This window comes from Cornus florida, unplaced genomic scaffold (assembly GCF_030987335.1).
Source record: "Cornus florida cultivar Cherokee Brave unplaced genomic scaffold, ASM3098733v1 CherokeeBrave_3.0.0_Hap2_Chr01, whole genome shotgun sequence".
Lineage (NCBI taxonomy): Eukaryota > Viridiplantae > Streptophyta > Magnoliopsida > Cornales > Cornaceae > Cornus > Cornus florida.
In genome coordinates, this window is record NW_026775571.1 from 16,856,825 (window position 1) to 16,881,556 (window position 24,732).

General features: G+C 37.2%; 1 protein-coding gene across 2 annotated transcripts in view; it reads right to left on the reverse strand.

Moving 5' to 3' along the window:
• LOC132293215 (aldehyde dehydrogenase 22A1) overlaps positions 1 to 23,134 on the reverse strand; it is a 52,580-nt gene extending 29,446 nt beyond the window's left edge. Inside the window, exons 1-9 of one of the 2 annotated variants that reach the window (XM_059790593.1) lie at positions 22,761 to 23,134; positions 22,632 to 22,675; positions 22,105 to 22,197; positions 21,282 to 21,409; positions 19,083 to 19,205; positions 18,528 to 18,596; positions 18,226 to 18,379; positions 508 to 611; positions 357 to 435 (exon numbers count right to left, since the gene is read on the reverse strand). In XM_059790593.1, the coding sequence (XP_059646576.1) occupies positions 357 to 435; positions 508 to 611; positions 18,226 to 18,379; positions 18,528 to 18,596; positions 19,083 to 19,205; positions 21,282 to 21,409; positions 22,105 to 22,197; positions 22,632 to 22,675; positions 22,761 to 22,872 (906 nt within the window). In that variant the 5' untranslated portion in view covers positions 22,873 to 23,134. The remainder of the gene's footprint in view (positions 1 to 356; positions 436 to 507; positions 612 to 18,225; positions 18,380 to 18,527; positions 18,597 to 19,082; positions 19,206 to 21,281; positions 21,410 to 22,104; positions 22,198 to 22,631; positions 22,676 to 22,760) is intronic. The other variant, XM_059790602.1, reaches the window with a different exon arrangement.
• Positions 23,135 to 24,732: the final 1,598 nt, after the last annotated feature.

Here is a 24,732-nt window from a genome sequence, read left to right on the forward strand (position 1 = left end):
GATGCAATACAAACAAGAAAACACTTCCAACAGTAAAAGAACAAGGCTGAAAGAGAATTTCGTGATATCCTCTATAATCTTCTATACGGAGGCACCTATTTAAACTAAGATGTCTAATTCTGCAAGACAAGCATTCTATTGAGAATCTGATATTTGTAGTTTGACATTTGGAAACAACAAAAATAAATTTGTTCTTTACTGAAAAAAATTGCTGAACAATAAAGCAACACTTCTCGGTATGTTCTGCACTGAACATTTCAATCTACTTGAGGGATATGGAGCTATGCAGTTATGTTAGAGATGAATTGAAATAAAATCTCTGTTGGAAATTCTTTAGGCAAAGAGAATGATCATACCATTCTACCCACACCAGGTGATCCAACAAATATGATTTTATCAACTGAAGACACTAGTGCTTCACCTGTTTCAGCAAAACTGGAAAAATATCCAATTAAAGTAGGATAAATAAACACAACCAAAGAGAAAACTAAACAAAAAAATGCATACCCCGTGATTACATCGACCAGATTTTCAGGAGCTCCTACAGCAGCAAGGGCTGCTTGGATTATTCGAAGATAGAAACATCCAGACCAACTTGCATGCTCTGAAACCTATAATAAAGAATAAGGTTTTCGGTCAAATTAGCATTTTTTTTAGAAGTTCTGTCAAATTAGCAATTTGACTTCAATACATCCCTTGTTCAAAGATCCTTTTTTCATGAAGGAACTTCAGTGATCTCTTGATTTAACTTGCAAGGAAAAAGTACTTATAAAAGCTAATACACACAAGGCATTTACAAATGAGGTATACTTTCCAACCATTCAAATGAAGAGAGAGGAGGAGGAGGAGGAGAGGAGAGAGAGAGGGGGGGGGGGGGGGGGGGGGGGGGTTGTTGGGTTGTGGGGACTTCAGTGTATGAGATAAAAAATGGTTAGAAACAATAGATATCCAACCCCTAATGAACACACACAGAGATACACACATATATATGAGCTTAAAAATGGTCAAACAAAAGATATTCAAAGCAAAAAGAACATATGTATGTATCACATGCAAGGTTTTGAATTGTGGCTGCTTACACGGATGTGGACACAGCATAATGGACACGTTATATGATGGGCTTACAAAACAGTTTCAGATGCTGCAATCTTGATATTTTTTAACCTTACAGACCTTGATCCATAATATACTAATATGCAAGTTTTAACCCCAAAATCAAATACACATTGATTTTCAATGATTTTTAGTGGATTTTTCTGGTGATTAAAATGAGTAACGGCAAAAACACATGATATGGAACTTAGAAACATGGAGAAACAAGTCACAAGGGAAAAAAAAAAAAGATCACTTTCTTGTAAACCAACATAAAGAGAATCTCATACATGACATAATAGAATTTAATATTAGTAACTGTACTAACACCTTGTGGATTTAGGATATGTACAAAGATACTGACTAAAATGTTCTGAAATCTCTAACCCAAATTTGCTTGATGCCAGTGAGAGATTGCTGCATCTCATCTAGTCTACCTTCCAGCCTAGATGAGTTGAAAGGCCACTCTAACTGTGACAGGGATGAAGTTGACCAATCTTGCCTAGTGGGTCAGCCATGGAGGAACTCAATAAGTGGAGGGCTTGTCTCTCCTAACATTGACCATTTCAGCATCTGAGAAGTGAATGGACCATAACCAAGACTCTAGCGAGGTCGTGATCTAGACAGACCTATCTAAAATTAATCACTAACTAATTTCAATTGATTTTTAAATTATAACCAACCTAACAACAATTTAAATCTCAACCTAAAACCCAAACGGAAAAATCATGGGACCCAGCCAGAAAGACGGAATTCCACCATATGAGAAAATGATTACTGCTTAATTACCTGATTCCAATATTAGAATCACCTAGCCCCTTCTGACTCAGACTTACGCAAGACCATCCCAAGTCCTCCAGCCACTGATTAGTCAACAAATCCGCTCCTCATGAGATATGTTTATCTTCTATCTCCTTGCTAGTAATGTCCACTCTTGTATGTGTAGGTTTTGTTGTTGATAATCTCTATATGGGCAATAACTCATGCTTCCATGAGTTGAAAGGCCACTCTAACATGTTAGATGTATGATGATGGATGCAAAATCAAAATACAAGTAATCACAAGACTAGTAGGATGCACACTATATCATGATATGAGAGTATGGAAGCTCTAGTATAGTGTACTTGTGTCTCTCTTGGGTACTTTGAACGAAAGTATGTGAGGAAAGTTTTTGAAGAGGGAATTATATATTTCCTTCATCGTTTACAGATTGTACAAGGCCTATATATACAAGAAAGGATAGCTACACTCTAGGCTATAAATAAGGAAAGAAATATATGTACAAAGTCAAAGATTTGCAGCTGTCCAAACAGCTGGAATCAGAGACTAAAATGGGAAGGAATCATTCCAATTTATTCAGGGAATAATTCTGAATAAAGTGGATCTGAATCCTGGGGTCAACCGCACCTAGAATCCCATATTTCTGGTGATCTGTTTTTTCACACTCCCCCTCAAGCTGGCGCGTAGATATCAGTCATGCCCATCTTGCCAATTAACTCCTGAAACTGCCCTTTAGCCTAACCTTTAGTCAAGGTATCAACTAGCTGTTCTCTAGATCGGATGTAGGGAGTACAGACTAGGCCTCATTCAATTTTCTCCTTGATAAAGTGTGTCGATTTCAATGTGTTTTGTTTGTCGTGTTGTACTGGATTGTGAGCTATACTAATGGCTGCTTTGTTGTAACTCACAAATTCCCAAAGCCATTGCACAGAACTCAGCTTCAGCGCTTGATCTAGCCACAACCGTTTGCTTCTTACCCCTCCATGTCACCAAATTACCTCCTACAAAGGTACAATACCCTGAAGTAGAGCGTCTGTCACTGAGTGATCCTCCCCAATCTGCATAGGTGTAGGCTTCAATCTCCATATTCCCGTGTTTGGAGAATAAAATTCCCTTTCCTGGAGTGCCCTTGAGATATCTTAGGATCCTGAATGCAGCGTTCAGATGGTCTTGATTGGGAACGTGCATGAACCTGCTGACAATTCCCACGGCATAGGCAATATCAGGCCTGGTATGGGATAAGTAAATGATCTTTCCAACTAATAGTTGGTACCTCTCCTTTTCCACCATTGGGCTTGTGGTTATACCATCAAGTTTGTGGTTGAAGTCAATAGGAGTATCTTCTGGTTTGCATCCCAATAGACTGGTTTCCTTAAGAAAATCGAGGATATACTTCCTTTGTGACAGAAATATTCCTTTTTTTGACCTTGCAACTTCTATTCCCAAGAAATACATCAGATTTCCCAACTCCTTAGTCTCAAATTCTTTTGCAAGAGACTTCTTCAGGTCATCCACCTCAGTGTCATCATTACCAGTCACAATGATGTCATCAACATACACAATTAGTACAGTTACCTTCCCTCCTCCTTTGTGTTTGTAAAACATCGTGTGATCTTGTTGGCTTTGCATATATCCCTTACTCCGGACAGCCTTGGTGAATTTTTCAAACCAAGCACATGGGGATTGCTTCAGCCCATAAAGATATTTCTTTAATCTGCATAGTTTCTTTTTTCCAAAATTACCTTTGAATCTTGATGGCAGCTCCATATACACTTCTTCCCCTCAAGGTCTCCGGGGAGAAATGCGTTTTTTTACATCAAGTTGGTGCATCGGCCAATCTCGGTTTGCAGCTATGGATAGTAAAACCCGAATTGTATTCATCTTTGCCACGGGTGCAAAGGTTTCTTTGTAGTCTATCCCATAGGTTTGTGTGAAGCCTTTTGCGACCAATCTTGCCTTGTATCGATCAACCGAGCCATCTGCCTTGAATTTGACAGTAAACACCCATTTACACCCACAGCCTTCTTTCCATAGGGCAAATCAGCTAGTTCCTGAGTGTTGGTCTTGTTGAGTGCTCTCATTTCTACTATCACAGCTTCTCTCCACTTTGAATCCATCATTGCTTCCTGAATGGACTTGGGAATCTTTTCTTGACAAACATTAGCAGAAAATGCTTTGAAGGAAGGGTTAAGATTCTTGTATGAAGTATAATTGGAGAGTGGATATTTAGTACAAGATCTTTCTCCTTTTCTAAGAGCAATAGTAACGTAGCGGAAACGATAAAGAACAGGGTTAAACCCTTGAACTCACAAAGAACACATTTACAAGAGAGAAATTGAAATTATATTGATAATGATAATGTCTGTAGACTTACATCTCTTGCCTTTATATAGGCAAGTCGAAAATAAAATTAAAAAAGAGAGTACGCGTGAAATAATATTAAAGGGGAAATTTGAGATTTGATGGAGTAGAATCTTTCTTAAATCTTGCAATGGAGAATAATATCTTCTATTGCTGGCAACTACACCAAATCTCCTTTTGACTTTTCCTAATTTATTTATTTATTTCCTTCTATTCTCCTTACCTTTTCGGCTTCCCTGATATGCGATGATTCGTTTGACTGTTCCTTATTTATTTATTTCCTTCTATTCTCCTTACCTTTTCAGCCTCCCTGATTTGGGATGATCCTATATGTTCAAATAATCGTGAGCGAGCTGTTCTACATCAGTCTCCCCTGCGTAAAAAGAACTCGTCCCTGAGTTACCCGAATCTGGCGGATAATATTCATGTATGTCAGCCACATTGAAGGTAGAAGAAATGGCCATGTCAGTAGGTAAATCAATCACATAGGCGTTGTCGTTGATTTTCTTTAGAATCTAGTACGGACCATATTTCTTGGCTTGCAGCTTGTTGTATGTTCCCACTAGAAACCTCTCTTTTCTTAGATACACCATAACCAGGTCCCCTTCTTCAAATACTCTTTTCCTTTGTCTCTTGTCAGCTGCGGCCTTGTATTTGACGTAAGTTTCCTCTAGATATTTCTTGACTCTCCTCTGAATGGTCTTAATGTGCTCAGCCATTTTCTCTGTAGCAACACTCTTCCCTAGCAACTTCGATAAGGATACCAAATCCAAAGCAACTTTTGGAGAACAATAATACACAACCACAAACGAGGATTTGCCAGTGGACCTGTTAACCATGCAATTGTAAGCAAATTATGCCTGGGCAAGAGCAAGATCCAACTGTTTTGGTTTCTCTCTTGAAATACAGCGAATTAGATTTCCAAGGGTCCTATTCACCACCTCTATTTGGCCATCAGTCTGGGGGTGACTGGTGCTACTGAAATTAAGAGAGGTATCGAATCTCTTCCATAAAGTCCGGCAAAAGTGAGATAAAAACTTGGTGTCACAATCTGAGGTAATGGACTGTGGCACCCCATGTAAACGAACCACATCCTTAAAGAACAAATTGGCCATTTGGACTGCATCGTTCGTCTTCTTGCCAGCAATAAAATTGGACATCTTGGAGAATCGATCAACCACCACGAAAACAGAGTCTGCTCCTCGCTGCGTCCTCAGCAACCCTAGAACAAAATCCATCGATAAATCCTCCCATGGAGCATCTGGAATAGGCAGCGGTGTGTAAAGACCAGTATTCTGATATTGGCCTTTATTAGTTTGGCAGATTGAGCACCGCCGCACATGGTTCTCCACATCACGCTTAAGTTGTGGCCAAAAATACCGTTGTTCTACCAGCTCTCGCGTCTTATCACGCCCCAAATGTCCTCCTTATCCTCCTCCATGCAATTCACGAACCACTTGCTCCCGCAAAGAGCTCCGTGGAATACACAATTGATTGCCATTAAAGAGAAATCCTTCTTGCATGTGCAACCCTTTAAAGGATTGGCTCGTTTTACATGCTGCCCAGGCTTGGCCAAAATCTTCGTCAGCCTCATATAACTCCTTCAGGTATTCAAACCCTGTGATTTCAGCCCTCATAGTTACTAAGAAAGCTGCTCTCCGACTTGGTGCATCTGCAACTTTGTTCTGTTGGCCTGACTTATGTTTTAGCGAGAAGGTGAATAGCTGGATATAAGCCGTCCATCGCGCGTGAATCCGATTGACATTGTTTTGATTGTTAATGGATTTCAGTGCTTGGTGATCTGTAAACAGCACAAACTCTCGCTGGATAAGATAAAGCTCCCATGAATGCAAAGCTTGCACCACCGCATAGAATTCCAACTCACAGGTAGTCCACTTCTTCCGTGCTTCACTCAGCTTCTCACTGTAAAACGCTACTGGCCTTCCTTCTTGTGATAGAACTGCTCCGATTCCCACTATTGAGGCATCACAATCTACCTGAAATAGCTTCTCAAAATCTGGAAGGACTAAGATTGGGGCTATTGACAGTTTTTCCTTGATTAAGGCAAAACTTATCTCAGCTTCCCCTCCCCATTGGAATTTTCCTTTCTTCATGCATTCTGTGATGGGATCCATAATACTACTGAAGTCTTGATGAACCTTCGGTAGAACGTGGCTAAGCCATGGAAACTGCGTACTTCTCCCACATTCTTTGGCGTAGGCCACTCCCGAATGGCCCTCACCTTCTCCTCATCTACCCGAATGCCATCACTACAAACCACATAGCCGAGGAATACTAGGCTTGGGGTCACAAAGCTACACTTCTTCAGATTAATGAACAGTTTATTCTTCTGCAAAGCTGTTAATACCTCTCTCAAGTGCAAAAGGTGTTCTACCTCTGATTATAAACCAGAATATCGTTGAAATAAACAACTACAAATCGACCAATAAATGGTTTGAGTACCTAATTCATCACCGTATGAAAGTACTTGGCGCGTTGGATAATCCGAATGGCATGACTAACCACTCATACAGTCCTTCTTTTGTTTTGAACGCCCTTTCCACTCATCCCCAGGGCGGATTTTGATCTGATGGTATCCACTCTTGAGGTCCACTTTGGTGAAGACTTTAGATCCCGCCAACATATCCAGCATATCATCCAACCGTGGAATGGGAAATCTGTACTTGACAGTGATTCTGTTAATTGCGCGACTATCAACGCACATTTTCCAACTGCCATCTTTCTTCGGTACTAGCAAGGCCAGAACAGCACATGGGCTCATCCTCTCCTGAATCAACCCTTTTCCGTAGTAACTCTTCCACTTGCTCTTGTAAGATCTAACTCTCGTTGGGACTCATTCGGTAATGTGGTAGATTTAGCAGGCTCGCCCCGGGTACCAAGTCAATGTGGTGCTAAATGTCCCTCATGGGAGGGAGACTATCAGGTAAGTCTTCCGGCACCAACTCACTAAATTCCTGCAGTAATGGCTGCACTATTGCTGGTACTATAAAAGGAGGTTGTTTAACTACTTCCCCCGTGCACATAACAGCGAAGATTTCAGGGGCAGTTGTTACTTCGCCCATAAATTCCTCACTGTTGATCAACATAACTGAATTTCCTTTGGGAAATTCAGCTTCTTTCATCGGACCCAAAACAATCTTCTGACCATTCTTGTATAGAATATACACATTGTCTCTGCCACGGTGAGTGGCATCGACATCAAATTGCCATGGTCTGCCCAATATCATATGGCATGCATCCATGTCGACTACATCACAACGCACCTCCTCTGCATATGTTTTCCCAATTGAGAATGGAATGGTGCAGGTTTCAGTTACTCGCGTTTCTGAGCCTTTCTTAATCTATCCAATTTTGTATGGATGGAGATGTTTCTCTATTTTAAGCCCCAATTTTCGAACCTTTGTTAAGGAAATAATGTTCTCACTACTACCGCTATCAATAATAACGTCACATACCTTATGGTTGACAGTGCAACGTGTACGGAACACATTATGACGCTGCGGGTGCTCCTCCTCCTTTGGTGTGAACATCAACCTCCTCACGACTCGCCATTGTCTCCTTCAGGCACCTCTTCTTCTTTAAAGGTAAGGAACTCACCTTCCTCACCCTCGCCTTCCTCATGCTCGACCAGATTTACTATCGGTCGCTTGGGGCAATTGTTGGATTTATGGCCAGGTTCTCCACATCGAAAACACTTGCCCATACTTGGGTGTGCATAGGGATTTTCTCTCACAACTAGGGCTCCCCTCCTAGCAGGGCCTATGGGTGTTGCGAGTTTGGCCTTTATTGGACCATCTCCAATGCCTAGCCATGTCATTGGAACAGGGGCTACCGCAGTCTGTTTACCCATGCCATGTATAGGACGTTGGGTATTATATGAACCACGAGACCGATTCTTTGACTTCTCCAGTAACGATTCTGCTCTCTCTGCCGCCGTGACAATCTCAGACAGTTTAAATAACAGTTGCATCGCCACTTTCTCTTCAATATCCCATCGTAACCCGCCTTTGAAATGGGCCACCATGCTAAATTCGGGTTCCACCAGGTTGTTACGGGATGACAACAGATAAAATTCTTCAGTATATTCAGCAATCGTTCTACTTCCCTACGTGCAGGACTGATATTTCTGATAAGAACCTGTTCGTAATCAGGGGGGTAAAAATCGAGCTTTCATCAACTTCTTCATCTTAACCCACGTACGTACCGGATCCTTACCCTCACGTGCACGGGTAGTTTGCACTTGATCCCACCATGCTGATGCGCCGCCTTTCAACTTATAGGCCACAAGTTTGACTTGCTTCTCCTCCTGGATTTTCATATAGTCAAAGAAATGTTTAACTTCACTAGTCCAGTCCAAGAATTCTTCAATACGAAGATGACCTTGAAAGGTGGGTAGGTCAATCTTCATACGAAAATCCCTGGAATCATCAATTTCCCATCGACCTCGATTATCTCCGAACACCTGTACGGCTCGATGGTTACCAAAACCGACATTTTCCTCATAGGCTCGTTGCCTATTCGGTGGGTTTGGGTTGCAATTACTAGCAGGACATCCATGATCACCGTCGTTGGGCAGCCTGTTGTTCTCGCGGTTAAGTTCTACCGTTGTCAATCTCGCCAATATTTGACGCATAGTTTCATGCATATCAAGCAAGGTTCAATTAACGTTGGTCTGGAACTCAGTAAACTCGGCCCTCAAAAGAGCTACTCCATCACGATCACCGTCGTTGGAGGCGTTGCTTTCATCTCGTGAACCGGCCATTGACAACAAAGGCGAATCTTGGATTCGGAACCTTGCTCTGATACCAACTAATGTAGCGGAAACGATAAAGAACAGGGTTAAACCCTTGAACTCACAAAGAACACACTTACAAGAGAGAAATTGAAATTATATTGATAATGATGACGTCTGTAGACTTACATCTCTTACCTTTATATAGGCAAGTCAAAAATAAAATAAAAAAAGAAAGTATGCATGAAATAATATTAAAAGGGAAATTTGAGATTTGATGGAGTAGAATCCTCTTTAAATCCTGCAATGGAGAATAATATCTTCTATTGCTGGCAACTACACCAAATCTCCTTTTGACTTTTCCTTATTTATTTATTTATTTCCTTCTATTCTCCTTACCTTTTCAGCCTCCCTGATTTGGGATGATCCTGTATGCTTAGATAATCGTGAGCGAGCTGTTCTACATCAAATAGGCATGTCCAGATCAGATTGGGAATCATTAGAACACTCATTAGGGGACTCACCTGGTCTCTCCAAGATCTAATTGGAATCTGAAGTGACCGTAGCTGGTTCAGGGATTGGGCAGTGCCAAGGAAATGTCCAGCCTCCTTATCCTTGTTCTTTCTTGTATAAACCTTCAATTCTTTAGTCTGCCCATCATTGGTTGCTGGTTGTTGATCAACCAACAGCTGTTGTTGTTGCTGTTGTGGCTGCGGTTGCTGCTCCCCCTCACTTGAGCTACCCGGGCTCGGTTGTGGGCTAGGAAGGAAGCTCGATTGAGGACTGTTTAGGCCCGGTGTGGATTGAACAGGGATAGGCAACACAGTAACATCCCAAAACTGATCTCCCATTTGATTATTCTCCCCCTGGAGCGAAGTTTTGGTGAAGAACGATCGAGGTTCAAAAAAGGTTACATCCAAGGAGACATAAAAAAAATTTGGTAGTGGGGTCAAAACACTTGTACCCTTTCTTAGTTGGAGAGTAACCAAGGAAAACACATTTTATGGCTCTAGGATCCAATTTGCTTTTGTTGGGACTGTAATTATGAACAAAAACAGAACATCCAAAAATTTTAGGGCTCAAGGAAGAGAATAAATATTTTGTCTAGGGAAAGGATTTCTTGAGTTGGTTCAAAAGTGTCTCATACTTAAGAATACGACTAGGCATTCGATTGATTAAGTATGAGGCTGTTAAAATGGCTTCACCCCAAAGGTATTTAGGAACACTCATTTGGATTAGAAAAGCCCTGGCCACTTCAAGTAAGTGCCTACTCTTCCTTTTGGCTACCCCATTTTGTTGGGGTGTGTCAACACATGAGGTTTGGTGAACAATACCATGAGCAGCAAGATAATTTCCCAAGATGTTTGAGAAGTATTCCTCACCATTATCAGTCCTAAGGATCTGAATTTTTTTCTGAAATTGGTTCTCAATCATTTTATGGAAGGTTTGAAACACTTTGGCTGCTCCGGACTTTTCTTTAAGAAGATAAGTCCAACACATCCTAGTATGGTCATCAATGAATGTTATGAACCATTTTGAGCCAGAAACATTGGTGACACACGAAGGTCCCCAAACATCACTATGAATAAGAGCAAAAGGGCTAGACTCAATGTAATTCAAAGTTGGAAAAGGCACTCTATGATGCTTAGATAATTCACCGGTTTCACACTTGAAATCTGAAACATTTTTCTCTGAAAATAATGAAGGGAACAACATTTTTAGATAGGAGAAACTCGGATGTCCCATCCTAAGGTGCCACAAACATCATTCTTGCTAGCCAGATTCAAAGTCCCACATTGCATAGCTTTCATGCATTTGCCTTCTTCGTCTATGCATTATGGAATCTTTCCCTGCAACTGATGATAAAGTACCATCTGCAACCTTAACATTCTGTTGTCCCGAGGCTGGGAAATAGGTATTGAAGAGGCTGGACGAACCTGTCATGTGGTCTGAAGCCCCGGAATCTATGATCCAAGGGCTGGTTTTTGAAGTTTCTGTGTGTAAAGCAGTGATAAAGTTACCTGCTTGTGCAATATTAGCTGAAGAGGAAGGTATAGGATTAGTACTGAGTTGGCTCATGAATTTATGAAGATAATCTAACTGTTCTTTGCTGAAAACAGTAGTCTCCAAGCCTTTCTGCACATTCTGAGTCTTCAGGTTATCAGCTGCTACCTGATGACCTCGGTTGGGCTGGCTGGATTGGTTGTTGTTGCTGCCAGGCCGGGTTCCTCGTCCAATGCCTTGCGGTTTCCCATGAAGCTTCCAACAATGATCTCTTGCATGGCGTGGCTTGTTGAAATAGTCACACCATAATCGTCTTTGTCCTCATTTCTCTTACTGGTTTGCTGTGCTCCAAGAAAGGCATTCTCGGTTTTCGCAGCCATGGCTGAGTTCTCATTACCCAAATTATTTGAGCCATTCATCATCACAGCCAGCCTTGAGTCTCCCTTCTAACTTCAGCAAAGATCTCTCTAACAGATGGAACTGGTTTCCTTCCAAGCAATCTTCCTTTAACCTGATCGTATTCAGCATTTAATCCAGCAAGAAAATCAAACACTCTGTCTCTCTCAAGAATCATCTTATATTTCATGCTGTCCTCCACATTCTTCCAATCATGGTCCTGATACTTGTCCGTTTCTTGCCAAAGACGACTCATTCCATTGAAATAAACAGTCAGTCAATCAGTCACACTTTGCATACCTTGTTTTGATTCATGGATCTTACGCCTCAAATCAAACAACTCTGAGTCGTTATCCTTTTCCGAATAAGTGAGATCGACAGCCTCCCACAGCTCTTGTGCAGTAGAAAAAAACATGAAACTCTGACTTATTTCTGGCTCCATCGAGTTAATGAGCCAGGACAAAATCATAGAGTTTTCACATCCCACGCTTCAAAACCAGGCTCCTCTGGTTTGGGCGCCTTCTTTGATCCATCCAGCAGTCCCATCTTCCCTCTGCCTTTGATGAAAAACTTCACGGACTGAGACCAACGAAGAAAGTTTTAGCCATTGAGTTTGTGGGTAGTAATCTGAATGATAGGACTTTCTATAGGCCCTGAGGTTTGCCCACTAGAAGTCTTTTCCAAAGCACTAACAGAGGTTGCTCCAGACATGGTGGTCAAAGGAAGTTAGCTAGCAATGAAGGCCGACTGATTTAGAAGAAAATGAACCCAGAACCCAAAGGAGGCTCTGATACCATGAGGAAGTTTTTGAAGAGGGAATTCTATATTTCCTTCATCGTTTAGAATCCCAGATTTTCTGGTGATCTGTTTTTCCACGGTATGGAAGCTCTAGTATAGTGTGCTTGTGTCTCTCTCAGGTATTTTGAACGATTAGAATACTTATATAGAGGATAGAATCACAAAACAATGCGTTTTCTTTTAGTAGTTTAAATCAAAAAGGAAACTCAGAATTCAAACTACTTGATCGATCAAGTGTCAATCAATTGACAAGAAGCCAGTAAGCCTCAAAGGATATCTCAATCGATCAAAGTCTACTCTCTGATTTGACTTGGATTCTGATTTCAATTTTGTTTCCAAAATCAATTTTAATGCATATCAAAGAAGGATTCTAGAAATTTAAATATGCAAATTATGCAATCCTAATTATTATATGCAAACCCCTTATTGGTGAGTGTCCCAAATCAAATTATAAATTATCTTTTCGTCCTCACAACTATGAAATTCCCGATCGGCCCTTGGACAAGGTACCACATAACTAACTAGAACACTCTAACAAAAATAAAAATAAAAAAGACTCCAAGGTTTTATCACAAATTTGCCAACCCAAATCCTATAACCTATTTCTTAACCTTCGCACATTTTCATGCGAAGCCAAGTTATCCTTCTTGTCTGCCAAATGGTCCTTTAACTGTGTTACATCACCCTTGACCATTCTCCCACAAAATTATAAGTAACCTTACATAAGTCCCATCAACAAGCATATTAAATCCCAACCAATATCAGCAAGTCTCACCATTAGCATCCTTGTTGCTAGTCTTTCCTTTTTGTGCGTATTTTAAAATTCTGTAGTACATCTCAAATTATAAATCAAACACCTATGGTAAAACGTAAAATGTAAATTTATTGATGAGGAAACGGTTGACCACCTTCTTTTGCATTGCCCAGTGGCTCGGAATTGTTGGGTTTTTTTGGGGTTCAGTGGGTTATGCCCAGGTCCTCCAGAGGCTTGGTGAGGTTGTATAGTGGGGCCCAAGTTCGTGACAGGCATGCTTGTACAACAACATAGTTTAAGCAAGATAACATCATTACATTAGAAACAACATCCAGTTCACATACTAATACATATCTATGCATCATGAAGTCCCACACGGACTCACACACACAACACAACCTTGTTATCCAAAAATCAACTCAACACATGGATTGGTTCACAACCGAATATGGGGTACCTCCCCATATCCCTACCCTCGTTTCACGGGTTACTAGCCCGTCGGTACGACACCCGCCTGGCCAAGTTTTGGGATTTTCAATCCTAGAGCCACGCCCTTCCTATTTTTACCACAACCAATCCCATTTTCAAACCATTTTCCACGAACTTAGGAAAATCAATCCACCAAACTAGTGAAATTCAACTCACACTTGTACTACACCACACACACACTATGCAACAAAATGTGAGAAGGAAATGACAATGTTATGCTTCATTTCATTCAAGTTATTTTAATAATCATCATTTTATCAAAGCAGCTATACACATACTCCAACATACATGTTTAGCCATACTAGTTTCCAACTAAACATTTTAACAAACACGAAGCCTACAACTAAACAATTGAGTTCCAATGAATCAAAACCAATATTGTAAACATGCTGTTGGTATTTTTTGATCAAGCACTCGGCAAATTATTATTTTCTTTTTTTTTTGTTCGAGCCTGGGCTCGAACCCTTTTTTTTTCGACCCTTGGCAGCTCGGACGAACCCGCTAGGCTCAAACCTGGTCGAGCCCATGCTCGACCTGGTTTGGCTCGATCTGGGTCGAGCACATTTTGCTCGACCCGGTTGCTGCTTTTAAAGCTCTCATGCCAAGACAAATGTTTCAGAATTGCTCAAAATTATATCATTTTATTATTAAACTTATTTGAATGTAAGGTGCAGCAGTTGGGCTTGACTTTAAAGCTTTGTGTCACTCAAAGCTTTAGTACCCAGGTTACCGAAATGGATCTCGCCAGCCCTCCCGGGCATGTCGGTGCTTCATAGCACAAAACTATAGTGTCATCAGCATACAAGTGGGAGACCTCCAACAGACTGGATGAATCCCTGCCCACCTTGAACCCTGTGACAAAAACCTCCACAACCCTCCACATCAATCTACTCAGAGCCTCCATCACAATAATGAACAAATCAATAAATGAATACTATAAGTATAAGTATACTTAGGGGTGACAAAATGGGTCAGGAACCATCAACCCTCCCATATCCACCCACTTTTTAATAGTTATGGGTCAACCATATTTAATTGAGGGTCAAGATGGGTTGGGTAATTTTTAACCACTTAATTTGAGGGTCAAAATGGGCAGAATATGGTAATAAACACACATCTATTCTCTATTGCACTCAACTCATTTCTCTCTCTAAAATCCTCACTCACAATCCTCTCTCTAAATTTATGTCTCATCAATTCCCCCTCTCTAAGTTTCTCTCTCTAGAAATTTTTAAAATTAAAAATAATTTTAAAAAATTTAAAATTAAAAAAATAAAAAATAATAAAAAATTTCAAAACCTTCCGAAAAGAAAAAATATATATATATATATATATGTATATACATATGTAACAAGTATTTTGTACATTTAGGGGGAAAAAAAAAAAAAACAACTATTTTGTACCATGTATATATATATATATATATATATATATATATGTATATATACATATGTAACAAGTATTTTGTACATTTAGGGGGAAAAAAAAAAAAAAAACAACTATTTTGTACCATCAAGGAGTATGTAATACTCAAGTACAGGTTTGAATCGTATTCCATATAAATGTAAAAACTCATCATTTTGTCGATCAACCAATTTTTTTATTCATATAGCTAGGAAGAAAACTATTTATCTTGGCCCAGATTTGTTGGAAGGTGTTTCAAAAGAAAGAAAGAAATAAATATAAATAATGAAATCTTCTTTAAAAAGTTTTCAAATTTTATAAATTTTCTATATCTTATGACACAAATGATAAAATTACTTAGTTGGTGGAAGACTTTAATTTTTTATTTTATCACAACGGTCACAAGTTGATGTTTTAATTATCACAAGAAAGATTTTAATTATTTTAAAGAAGCCACTAAACGTCTCTAAACATTTATTCGTAGTATCTGTTTAATTTTTTTTATTTAAGAGAAATTATTATTTATCGCGTATATATCCATAAATGATTCTCTATTTCAAAAGTTTAAAGATTGCCATTGGACCATTAATCTACTCTCTCTAAGTTTCTCTCTCTAAAAACTTCTTCTAAAAAAAAACAATAATTTTAAAAAATTAAAAAAAATTTAAAAAAAAATTTTAAAACCTTCTGAAAAAAAATTATTTAAAAATAAAAAATAATTAAATTGCTTATAAAAATAATAAAAAATTAAAAAAATAATTTAAAAATAAAATTTTCGTGACAGCTCCCAGAAACGAGTAAGTTAGGCCATCCTTTTTGGAAAGTCAACTTTTCCCAGTTTAGATTTTGAAATTTTAAATCAAAATTTTCTACTAATTTATAAATATAATGGAATAGATCAAGTCAAATAAGACTAGATCTTCCAATCCTTAATTAATCGTGAGATGATACCAAAAAAAAAGTAATGATCTATTGAATCAATTTCCAATCCTTAATTAATCGTGAGTTGATACAAAAAAAATAATAATAATAATAATAAATAATGATCTATTGATATTGATTTAGTCCTACAGAGTCAAAAATAAAATAAAAAACTACATTTATATATATATGATGTATTTATTTATTTATTATTAAGGAGAGTCCACCTCCACCACACTAAAACAAAAACATATATAGGTGTCTCATTTTGTAATCAAATTCGATCTGAGATGAGCTCTCTAATATTTTGGCAAAAAAAAAAAAAATGCAATGCACATAATTAAAAAATAATAATAAAAGTATTTCTTTAGTGTTAAAATAATTAAAAATAATAATTAATGGGTTTACGGGTTGATCCTGTCCATTTTCAACCCATCCATTTTTAACCCGTTCTGAACGGGTTGAATATGGGTCCTGACCCATGTTGACCCGCTCATTTTCAACCCAACCCAAACCCGACCCAACCCGCCCATTTGCCACCTCTAATTATACTAATCAATCATAATTATTATACAAAAGAAAATTAAAAATTAAAAAAAGAAAAATGTTGAAATAAATAAATTCTAAAAACATTGAAAATAAAAGTTAGTAAAATTTACTATAAAAATATAATAAATTGGAAATTACAACTTCTATAACAATAACAACCACATGTCTTGATCTTATTTGAATGGTGCCACCCACATGATTTTCTTTTTCTATGCCTTTAAAACATGAATTTCACCACAAAAAATTAAAAAAAAAAAATTTATATAGTCACATTAATGTAAATTACTTACCACTTTGAAGAAAAATCAGGAAAAAGTTGAAAATTGAAGAGATGAAAAAATTGGAAAAGGCTTATAGATCGACCATCAAATGAAAAAAAAAAAAAAAAAAAAAAAAAAAAAAAAAAAAAACACACACACAAAAAGACAAAATACAAAAAATGGACAATCTACCAATTATTTATGTATTAGAGAAGGTTTTGATTCAGATTCAGGCTCAAATCTTGTGAATTAATTTGATTGGGGCTATAGCAAAATGGGAAAATAGGATTCATGTGGCACACCCCATATAGTTGGGAAAGGCTTTGTTAAGTTGAGTTTAACTCTTGTAAATATTGATTTGTGGATAGGGGTGGCAATTCGACAAAGCCACTGCATCAACACCACCTTTGTGTGACTAGTTCTATTGTTGTTAAATACTGAACTTAAAAAGACTAGGGTCCACTTGAGTACTTTGTTTGTTGATTCTCCAAAACATCCTGAAACATAAACTATGAATAGAGTGGAAGAAGGGGGGGTGTTGGGTCCGGTGGAAGAGAAAACTTTGCTGATGCTCTTACAACGCTGTTATGAGCCAAAACTAAAAGTGGTTCTTTTTGAGTTGGCAGCTAGCAAACGTAACCTGAAAGGGTCTCAAAGTTATGCAAATGTGCAGGATAAGAGTGGATGGCATTTGTGAGAAGTTACGGAATGCACCAACTGTAGAAATGATGCATGGATTTCAACTAAGATGATTTGGTCTCATGAAATACAGACAAACAACTGAAGGAAGGATGCCACAAAAAAGTGGCCGAGGTTGTGAGAAAATACAAATGAAACATGGGCCAAGGTTGCCAAGAGAAAAGAAAAAAAAAAAAAAGACATCATAGCAAAAAAAATAGAAAAATATATCTTAATCCCAATGGCATAGATGATTAAAGTACTTGGACTCAAGTAGTTAGGAAACAGATTTGGAGTTCAAGTTAATTGAGCTTTTGCATCGCGTTCTGAACCTTGAAAGCAGCCAATGGCGTGATGTTGCGGAGGAAGATGCAATGGCCTAAGGCCTGTCCACCCAAGATAGTCGAATATTCGATGTCCTCTGTTTCACAAGCAGTGGAGTCAACGTTTAATGAGAGTGAACAGAATTCTGCTTGTTCTTTGAAATAGGCACATGATTCACTCATTTCCTTCCTCATACAAAAGCTTAACAATTAAATTTTCTTTGTATTAGTCTTTTGCTCTTCTACAATTTCGATCCCTTTTGTGCCTCGAATATTTCACTTCTGTCAGCATTTTAACTTTTTATCTATCGCCAATAATTCCAAAATATTCCACAACTCATTCATGATAAATATAAAAAAATTGCTGCAGAATTTATTCAACATTGACATTCATTGGTAGCACCTACTATTGCACCCTCTGATGCAAGCACCATAGGACCTAGCTAGACAATGCAGCAGATATATAGGCAGGCTCTAGTTTCCCTAAATGATAAATATGGATTTTTATGAGCATCCAAAGAATAATGTAGATGTGTATACTACTATTGCATAAGAAACAAATGACCTAAATGAACTACAGATTGGCAAAACCAAATGTTTCTGTTTCGAACTTAAAAAGAACACAATCTAGTACTTGGATTAGGTAGTCTAAACACAAGTTACCTTTATCACAATGCTATTCCCTGAAAATACTGCCGCCAGCATTGGATTAAATATATTATGAAATGGATAGTTCCATGAAACAATGGCACCAATCACACCAAGAGGATGAAACTCCACTTTGGATGTCTTGTGAAGCATTGATCTTCCAGAAGACCTGACAGCAATCATTATTAATGATAGTCAATTTTTTCTTGGATCTTCCTCTATCACAATTTATTTTGATATATGAAAAGAATTAAGAAATTAAACAGTATTATTACTAAAAATGCTTTTCTTTTCTTTTTTCTTAGTTGGGTACTCACACACACGTCTCCACTGAGGCTTGAACCCCTGACCTCCTTTTGGGAAGTAAGGGTCTGATACCGCTAGACCTGTTGGTTACTAAAAATGCTTAGTTGATTGAGACTAAATCTTTATGTGCGTACAATGAGGAACTCTTGGAGAATATATGTAAAAGATATTTGGTACTAAACTATCAGACTGCATAATTAATTAAAAATAGAGATGAAAGTATCTAGGTAGTATAAATTTCATATGGAAAATGAAAGAAAAAAAAAAAAAAATGCAGCTCTCGACATAAAATTTATTGAGGATCAAGTGATACTGGTCCTGAAAATGAGGAAAATTTAACCTTAAGGACACGTCACACTGACTTGCAACACATCTGGTGGTAATAAGCAGCTGGAACTCAAAGACAAGAAAATAAGAAGTTGGAACTTCAATACAACTAATAGATAAATTTATTAAGCTTGATGGTTTGGGGGAAAAGAATGGAAGAAAGAAAGAGAACCATTTTGTTATATTCATGGTTCAAATCAACCAACAAAAAGAAAATGGATAAGGTCTGCAAGAGGTACCGATATTCAGGCCTTAGCCACCGTGCACCCTCTGAAAGAAGCCAAGTGATCTTCTCACATGTTGTCATTATTTCTCCCAAGGAAGCATCCACCATTGTCTTTCCAGTATCACGAGAAGAGATCCTAATCAAAATGACACATGAATTAGGGATACACAAACTAATCTGAAATAACAGTTACCATGAAATGGAACAAATAGATGAAAAATGTGGATCTCAGTGAATTCTGATGACCCTGAAAATATTTAATACATTTATATTGTAAGAGATGATTGGACTTATAACTTTTATGCATTAATTGACTATAATCATGATTGTCAATTTTCATATTTCATCAAACATCAATTTTTTATTCTTATTTTCTGTATCATGTATCTCATGTTGTGAAAAATACTTAAACTATAACATATGCAAAAACATAAAAAGTACTTGGAAATTTAATAAAGAACAAATCATGTTTATTCACAGTGATTATTATGTATCTAATACATGTTCCATCATATTCAACATGGAAAATTAGAGCTTTTTATGTAGACCTATTGAGGATGCCGTTTCTAAATATGGGACTTTGTTGAATTGTATTGATAGATCAAGCATAGGGGAAATTATATGATAGGGCGAAATTTATACACAAACTAGAACAACGGAAACCACATGTCGATTGTGAGAATATAGAGTAAATAAAATGTGTAAGAAAAGTTAGGAACAGAGGTCTGCGCAACGCAATAGAGAATATAAGTACTGTGTATAAGGAAAATGAAATTAAGACATCATGGCAGAGTCAGAGTAAGGTGGGTGAACAGAGGTCTGTGGATTGGTGGGCAGGAAAAAAGTTCTGAGCATCATCTCATAACTGACAGCTTATGTGGTACTCTCATGGAGGAATGCCCAAAAAATCAGGGATTCTTTATCTTGATGATAAAGCATGACTGATGCCTAAATCTCTACAATAAATAGGGACTAAGCTTAGACACTAAGACTGCCATAGTTGCTTCTCCGAGCTCTATCTTTCCTCCAAACTAGACTCAACTCAACTCCTCTCTTGTTGCAGAAATTCATTCCAGAGGGACGTCAAGTTCATTGAAGTAACCTTCATAGCTGCAAAATGTATTAAAAAATCATTAAATTATTTAGACAATCAGTGTATGAATACAAAATTTCTTTCTTTTATCTTTCATCAAAAAAATAAAATAAAATAAAATAAAGAATGAAGCTGAACAAGCTTCATGATTTTAAATTATAATATTTGTAGTATGTTAGTATATCTTACAAATTCCAATACATGCAAACTTGTCTTATAAAATACTCACCTTCAATTGGAAATTCACCATTATCTTTCCTGTGCATTAAAACTTTAAAATGTGTACTAATTAGACTGCATTCAGTGTAGACGACAAAAATAGATAGTTTTGACGAGTCTTAATTTTTTTATTTCAAACTTGAAAGTAGTACCTGTCATAGAATACTATAAGATATAGTCATATAGTGCAATTCATTGCTACAAAAAGTTTGTTGTTTGTAACTTTGTATCATAATTATTGCCTCATGCATTGTAATTATATCGGAGCTTGGAAGTTATAGTCAAGGCGTAATTATGTTAAAGATCATTTTATATACAAAAGTACAAAACACATGATATCTTATATAGAGCATCATATGAATTGCACTATATTTTGTGTGTATTGACCGCCATTACAATTTTTCTAACCATTCTAAAGTTTATTTCCTAGTAATTGCATCACTATGTCTGAAGTCACTAAAAGCAAAGAATACAAACATATAGTTCATCCTATGAAGTACGGATACTTTTATAAGTGGGTTATATCCGTATAGGATACCTAAACTCTTCGAATACTAGCGATACTAAATTACTTCCTCAATTTATCCATCATTTGGAAACAACTTTTTTTTATGTATTTGATACTTTAATTCTCCCAACTACCATGCTTTGAATATCAAAATGCATCATTGATTTAATTCATCCCTCCTTTTGCAATAACAATCCACGTTTTGAAATGGACTCTTTTCTAGTACTCAACCAAATATTACCAAAACATAAAATGCGGCCAGGACTTCCGAAAAAATGACAAATAAATCATGCCCATACTTGATATACTTCTTGGATAGACTATTTCTTTATAAAGAATTCATTAAGGAGTTGCAAAGAGTTCAACCATCAATACAATAATGATATCCTTACTCGCATATAAGTTCTTGATGTTCAATAATATACTTCAGAAGTATTCGCAAAAACTGGCGTCTTTGCTTGAAGCTACTCCTCGCCCATATTTTCTGTGCCTTCCTTGCATGTGCCACACGCTCCTTGACCTGATCATGTTTATTTACTTAATATTTTCAGTCCAAAATTAAAATTATATGCACAAGCGTGCATCCCAAGGGCTGTCTGTATAAATACATGTATAATTCACCTAAGTATTGATGATGCAGGCATATCATAGAGAGAGCAATCAATAATTTTAGGGAGATGGCATTTCAATTGAAATTGACTTTATTCGAGCAAATAAGAATTGGGCAACAGCAGAATTGCCAATAAATAAATAAAGAAAGAAAGAAAAGAAAAAAACATGGATAAAAATTACAACCATCTCAGCAATATAATAATATTAGCACCAATCATGATATACCAGATTTCAATTGATAGGTTGTGCAAATGTCACTTGAAAGCTAAGCAGGTGATGTAATTATATATGTCACAATCATAAATTTGAACATGAAATCGAAGATCCTTCCACTACCACATACAGAAATAAAATTCATACAAAAACCGGAAAGGAAGGACTGAAAGAGAATAAAGAATCAAGATGAGTTCCTAACTAAGCACTGAATAAATGCAACCTTGGTCTACTTATTTAACATGAAAGAAGCCAAATATTATATCCATTGAAATCCCATCTGCAACAGAACAGGAGTAAACTGAATAGCTTTAAGCCTTTAATAGCTTCACCAGTTAGCGGAATCACAACACTTATCACTACATGGCACATGTATAACCCAGCACTAACCTCATCTGGTTCCAGTGCTGAGAAGTACCCCAGGTATTTCATCGTAGCAGGCTCATAACATTGAACTTTGTCAGTATGTCTTTTTGAAGGAATCTGCAGAAGAAATCCCAAATCAAATATGAGTAAATACTTGAAACACAAAATCACTCTCCAAAATGTATATCACAAAACACAAATACAGTCAGACAGTTTGGGAGACTCTAATTGAACTATGCCAAATTAAAATCATCTAAAAAAGATAAAAAATAAAATAACACATACACACATAGAGAGGAAAGCAGAGGGCATGAGATTACAGGAAAGGTACAATAAATCAATTCAACCATAATATGTAAACAATGTACAACAGAAATACTATCAATGATAGAAGCAATCACATGAAGCCTCTATCAGGATAGAATCATAATGACAAAAACAAATTAACAAAAATCTGTGAATGATCTGAAATTATACAATTGGCAGTACACAATCACAAATTGAAGCTGATATAAATTAAACAAAAGATGAGCTGCATTTCAGAAACTCACGTAAATGAAACTGTTCTCCTTCGTCTGATTTCCCTCATCTAACACTGCGATTATCACAATACCCTCAAAATTAATTTATGCGTTTGTGCATATATGTGTGTGTGTGTGTGTAGAGAGAGAAGATGGTACCATCAGATGCATCGACATCAATGGAAGGCACATTGGGAGGGATGAGCATCAGCAAGAATCTACAAATCGCAAAAGCGAATCCGAGAACGAGCAAAGGCCACCAGAACGCCATTTGATTTTCAAAGTAGATAGAGCCTCTGAAAAACCCTAGGATTTTGCAGAATCACAACAGCACACCTTCATCTAATGCTTTAATGGTGAGTATCATACAATATACATACAATATATGCGTGCACATATATGTTGTATATATTTGTGCATGTATGTATATATATGTAGTGTTTAAAGAAAGGGAAAGTGAAAAAAACAAATTCGTATTCACTTTGATGCTAGGCTTTTTATCTTTATTTTATTTTGTCTTGTTTAGTGGGTTTCCTTGCGAGATCGGTTCTGAAAATTCGCAATAGAATGGCGTCATTTGAACGAGGTTGTAAATATGAGCTGTACTGTGTATTTATACGGTATTTCCATCTGAGTAAGCTGGATATGGTGAATTCGGATTTCCTTTTTGTTGTGGGAGATCCGGTATCAATCCGGTGCTCCGAACACATCCCAAAAAAATAATAATAATAATAAAATAGTTTGCTTCTGATTTTAAAATTAGAAGAAGAAACTGTTACGATGGTTTGAATCTATCATGGAGTGGTTTTGATTTTAATATTTAAAAAATTGTGATAATGGTTCAATTTCGATTTAGATCCAAAACCATAAAATCAAATCCAACCATGAATGAATTAATATATACATATTTTAGTTTGATTTTTATTAGAAAAAAACGTAACTTATCATATATCATCATACATATTTAAGATTTTAGTTTTTTATTTGAATAATATGAATATATAGTATCCATATGTGTAGATCATCATACATATTTAAGATTTTAGTTTTTTATTTGAATAATATGAATATATAGTATCCATATGTGTATGTGTGTGTATTACGTGTATGGGTATGAGAAAGTCCAAAATTGTAGAACCGCGTCAAATCAAACCCATAGAATATGATTTGACTTGTTTCACTTTCAATATTGATTCTATAATATTTTTGGAACCATTTGTTAGGTAAAATTTTTTTATTACACAACACATTTAATAATTTGCACAATATAAAAACATACAAAGTTTATAATAAAGGTAACCACAACTTTATAAGAAATTTACAATACGAATAACATTAGGGAAAAATATCGCTAACTTCCCTCCAAGTTAGGCCTAATTACAGACAGCATTTTTAACGTTTTAATAATTACGAAAACCTCCCTCCAATGTGACGAAGTTAGATTCCGATAGAATTCTTGTTAAATGACTAAGAAATCCTTATTTTATAAAATAAAAAATTAGCAAAATATGAAATGACAAAATCACCCACAAACACTTTCCCTATCACCCCTTTCTCTCCTTTTATACTCTCTATCTCCATATTAATCTTTACCCACCAAAACCAGTGGTTGCACACCACCACCATAATTGGCCCTACCGTAGCACCACCACCACAACAATTGGCCCCGTCGTAGCACCACCACCAAAGGCGGCAACAGCATCGCCACCACCGGCAGCAGCAATAACATCATGGCCTTTGTCGCTTTTCTTTCCCACCTCCACCGCGACTCCCCCTCCTCTACTTTTCTCTCTCGTCCTCCTTTTTCTATCTACCCTCCCATCAATTCACACATCTTCTGATACAACCTATACATATTTATGGATTATTAATTATGATGGAGTTCATGTCAGGTGTGTCAAATCGGTAGCGAAGAAGAGGTCGGAAATGTCCGCCGTGGTGGATTACTTGAGAGTAGTGGAGAAAAAATAGAGAAAGAGGAGAGTTCTCTTAACTTGATCTCCAATCAGCCACCAATGGCTTCTCCTTCCATAGCTTTCTTGACAAAGGAAATCACAGCTCTATTTACAAAGTTGTCCTCGATGACGGCAAGCTCATCGCCGCCGTCAAAAGGACCACAACCCTGGACACA